The sequence below is a fragment of the Clytia hemisphaerica genome, unplaced genomic scaffold, assembly GCF_902728285.1.
Source record: "Clytia hemisphaerica strain Z4C2 unplaced genomic scaffold, Clytia hemisphaerica genome assembly, whole genome shotgun sequence".
In the NCBI taxonomy this organism is placed as follows: Eukaryota; Metazoa; Cnidaria; class Hydrozoa; order Leptothecata; family Clytiidae; genus Clytia; species Clytia hemisphaerica.
Window position 1 is genome coordinate 7,028 of NW_027104274.1, and position 3,650 is coordinate 10,677.

General features: G+C 35.4%; 1 protein-coding gene across 1 annotated transcript; it reads left to right on the top strand.

Annotated features, from left to right (window-relative positions):
* Positions 1 to 1,364: 1,364 nt before the first annotated feature.
* LOC136816808 (uncharacterized) lies at positions 1,365 to 2,721 on the top strand. The gene is made up of 2 exons (XM_067073135.1): positions 1,365 to 1,683; positions 2,274 to 2,721. Exons 1-2 carry the CDS (start codon positions 1,449 to 1,451, stop codon positions 2,480 to 2,482), a joined length of 444 nt encoding a protein of 147 aa, XP_066929236.1. The 5' UTR covers positions 1,365 to 1,448; the 3' UTR covers positions 2,483 to 2,721.
* The last annotated feature ends 929 nt before the right edge of the window (positions 2,722 to 3,650 follow it).

Below are 3,650 nucleotides of genomic sequence, written 5' to 3' on the forward strand. Positions count from 1 at the left end.
GTTTATTCAGATCTGTCAAAAAAATTGGATAAAACTTTTAATTATCAGTCTTATCTCTGCGTAGGCTTTACTAAGCTCATTTGATAGCAATTAATTGGCAAATAATGATGACAAATAATTGATAATTCGATGATAGTAAGTCGGTTTGCGAGGAAGTGATACATCAGTGAAAGTAGAGAGTTTACCACGATTCTAGACTAATACCTTGTCTTAAGGTCTTTGGGATTCGGACACAGTCACTTGCGTCCAATAAGCGTTTATAGAAAAATACCTACATAATAACCTTCTCAATCATTCCTAGACTAGTTTCTTTTCTAAGCAGTGATTGATTCCCAAAAGCCACGTCGACTTTATCCTTAAAGTAGCTAGAGGAGCTAATTCAGACGAAAACCATAACTCTAGAACACTCTGATTTAAATCATTCACATTACCAATCGGCATAATGTTAGTGAGAACCAGTGATAGTCTAATGAAGATAAGATGGTTAACGGAAGAGTTTATCGAGTGACCTTAGAGGAGACTTACAGTACTAAAAGGCCCCCCCCACCCCAGTCACCTTTCAAATCGCGCAAAAAAGTTTTTAGGCAAAAATGCACTTGCACAGAACTCCGAACAATCTGGTTCAAAACAAACCTAAGCAATGGGCAATCAAAAGACACTTTTACTGATTTTAGTATTATCAAAACGGCAAAAAAAATTACAAATCACGTTATCACGAGATAAAGTTCTCTTTCTATCACGCTCTCGTTGATCACGTTGGTTCCTCCGATCATGAAATCACACACTTTAAAATCTTAAATCACAAAACCACGAACAAAAAACGCCAATCACGCCATCACAAAAACCGCTGGAGGCCTCTACTAAGGTCCAAGGGGGTTGAGATAATTTCTAAAAAAAATCATAAACAGGAGGGAGCGTTTATTAGACACATGAGTGAACAAATTTTCAAATTTAGGGCTGAGTTTTACACATTACTTTTAAATTCTAAGGATTTTTAGTCTTTTCATAGATGTTTTTGATTAAAAATAAAAATTATATTTCCGATTAAATAACCAGACAACACAATCCAATAAATAAACTCGTGCGTTTTGCGCTTCGCTTCCTTTTTTAAGTCTTTAAAATTTTTGAAAATCTGTTAAACACATTATAATTGAATTTTCGAAATACCTTTCACTACCCCCTGAATTACTCAAAAATAAAAGAGCTAAACGGGAAGCGTAAAATCACATAGACTGTGAGAGAATTCTAATTATCTCAAATTAATTATTCGGTATTCCTTGCAACGCACGGGTGTTTGCGACGAAAAAGTTTTTTAAAATGACGTAATGCTAAAGGTATAAATAGTGCAAGTATGAAGCTTGAAAATCATCCGAACAATCATTTGGAAGAAGAAAGTAGAAGAAATCGAAGCAAGAAACAACCTGACTGAAGGTATTCATTGGAAGACAATGAAGATCAATCATATCATCCTCATCGCTTTGGCTTTCATTGCAACAACTTCGGCATGTCGTTATCCTAAATGGCCTGAAGAGTTCCGATGGCATTCGGCTGGAGCAATTGATGGCATGACTTGTACTCATATTCATGAGAGTGCAGATCGAACGGGCACTTGGCATGATAATTATTTCTGTGCCGTTTCAGCTCCTGGTATTCAGGGTGTTGGTATGAGATGGTCATCTGCCGGTAAGGATTGTTTAAATTTCCTGAGCTTTCAGAGCTATATCTCGACCGTACGTCGTCATACTCTCCGGTCGGTAGAGATACCTTCTGGAAAATATGACCGGCTGAAAACGCCGTACGGCCCGGCAATCGTCCGGTCAGATTGTAGAAGGACGAGGCAGCGTCCACTATAAAAAGGTCACTTTTTCTACCTTTTTATGGCTATTTTTGGCCAGGAAGGGCAGTGTCCAATTACTGGACGCTTAAAAAGGCATGAATGGCGAGATAGTGTCTGATAGATACCGTCATTTCGTTACCACGCAATGAAGAAGAATGATTAAAACACGGAACTGTTTAGTCTTCTCGTGGATGATTTAAGTGAAAAAAATAAAACAAAAATGTATTTAAAATTATTCTTTTTTATGACATAGAGATGAGGCACGCTTCTATGCTGACAAAGCAAAATAAAGAATAGAATTTCTCAAAGTTTGTGCTCGCGTGGCGCAGAAGAGCAAAAGAATTATTTTGCTTGTTTAAGAATGCTTTGTAGGTCAAAGGAATAAGGAGATACGTCCTTTATAAAAGTCTCACCAAAATGTCTTTCACTTTTTCAGGGCCTATTGCAGGGATGAGATGTACATACATCGTGGAACGTGCTGAACCTCTTCACACAACATGGCTTGACAACTATTTGTGTGTGCCAAATAATTCTCCATTTCACTTCTCCTGGTCATCCGCTGGACCAATCAAAGGGAAGAAATGTATCAGATGGTACGAATCTGCTGACCCACACACATGGCACGACAATTATCTCTGCATGTAAACAACAAGGAAAGGGAATGTGAATGTAACGGTTATTTGTATTTTAATATTTTTACGTCTTTATACGTAGTGTAAGCATAGCCATATGCCATCTTTGTCATGTATTTAAACTACTACTCTTATTTTCATTTTTTTATAATATCTTTAGTCCTCTCTTATTTTCCAAATAAATTTTATTTTCACTTTGTATGATGTCTAATCATCATCTGAATAGAGAAAATAAATTTCTTCGGGTGAAAAGTTACTGGTTTGAGCCTTCATTTACTACTTTTCCTGTTTAGTTCAATACAAAAAGGTTTTTACCCTTTTTAGTCTACTCAGGACCCACATTTCCAAAAATAACGATTTTTTGTAGCTGAAACAGACGGAAAAGTTGAATTTTGTGCAAGTTTCTACTTTGATGACTACGTAACGGCTCTAATAAAGTATCTTTTGAACTGATCAAACTCTCAAAAAAGAATTTCCCAGAGTTTTCGAGGTTCTACATACAACTACATTAAACACGAGATATATCGAGAGATATACATAGATGAAAAATTTAAATGCCTTGGATAGATAAAAGGGTACCTTTCTCCCTGGTCTCTTGACATTCCTTTTCAAAATTGAGAAAAACCATAAACAAAAATCGATAAAAATCGAATCGAAAATCAATAAATCAAAAAACAAAAAATAACCAGGCAGCTATCAGCTGATTCATAAACTAGTAACGAAACTGCACTCCACGCCTATCTAAAAAAAAACTCTTGCATAATCAAACAGACAGAAATGATTTGGACAGTCTAACAAAAACCGAAAAAAAACCTGGGTTTATAGATATAACTGGTAACCTCAAAATTATAAGGAATACTAATAGAGCAATAAAACTAAATAAACACAAAGAGATTGTGGTTTATATAAAACTGATTATAAGACTAGACGACAGACATGATTATCGAATTTATCAAAGGAGGAGAGCTAAATCTAACTCAGCATTTCTAGAACAAACAATTTTTCCATTTCTCCTGGGTGTGTTTTCAAGCTAAATCACTTGAAACAGCTTGAAAATGGATTAGAAATTTCAGAAGTTTTAAAATACCCTAAAATATCATTACAAACAAAAAATTAGTATAAATGGATTTTAACTATGTAAGCCAGACTGGAAAAAGATATAAAGGGGCCGTATAAAAAAG

Coding starts and splice junctions, on each gene's coding strand:
- LOC136816808 (XM_067073135.1), top strand. CDS start 1,449: ATGAAGATCAATCATATCATCCTCATCGCTTTGGCTTTCATTGCAACA. Junction 1,684..2,273: donor TATGAGATGGTCATCTGCCG/GTAAGGATTGTT, acceptor TCACTTTTTCAG/GGCCTATTGCAGGGATGAGA.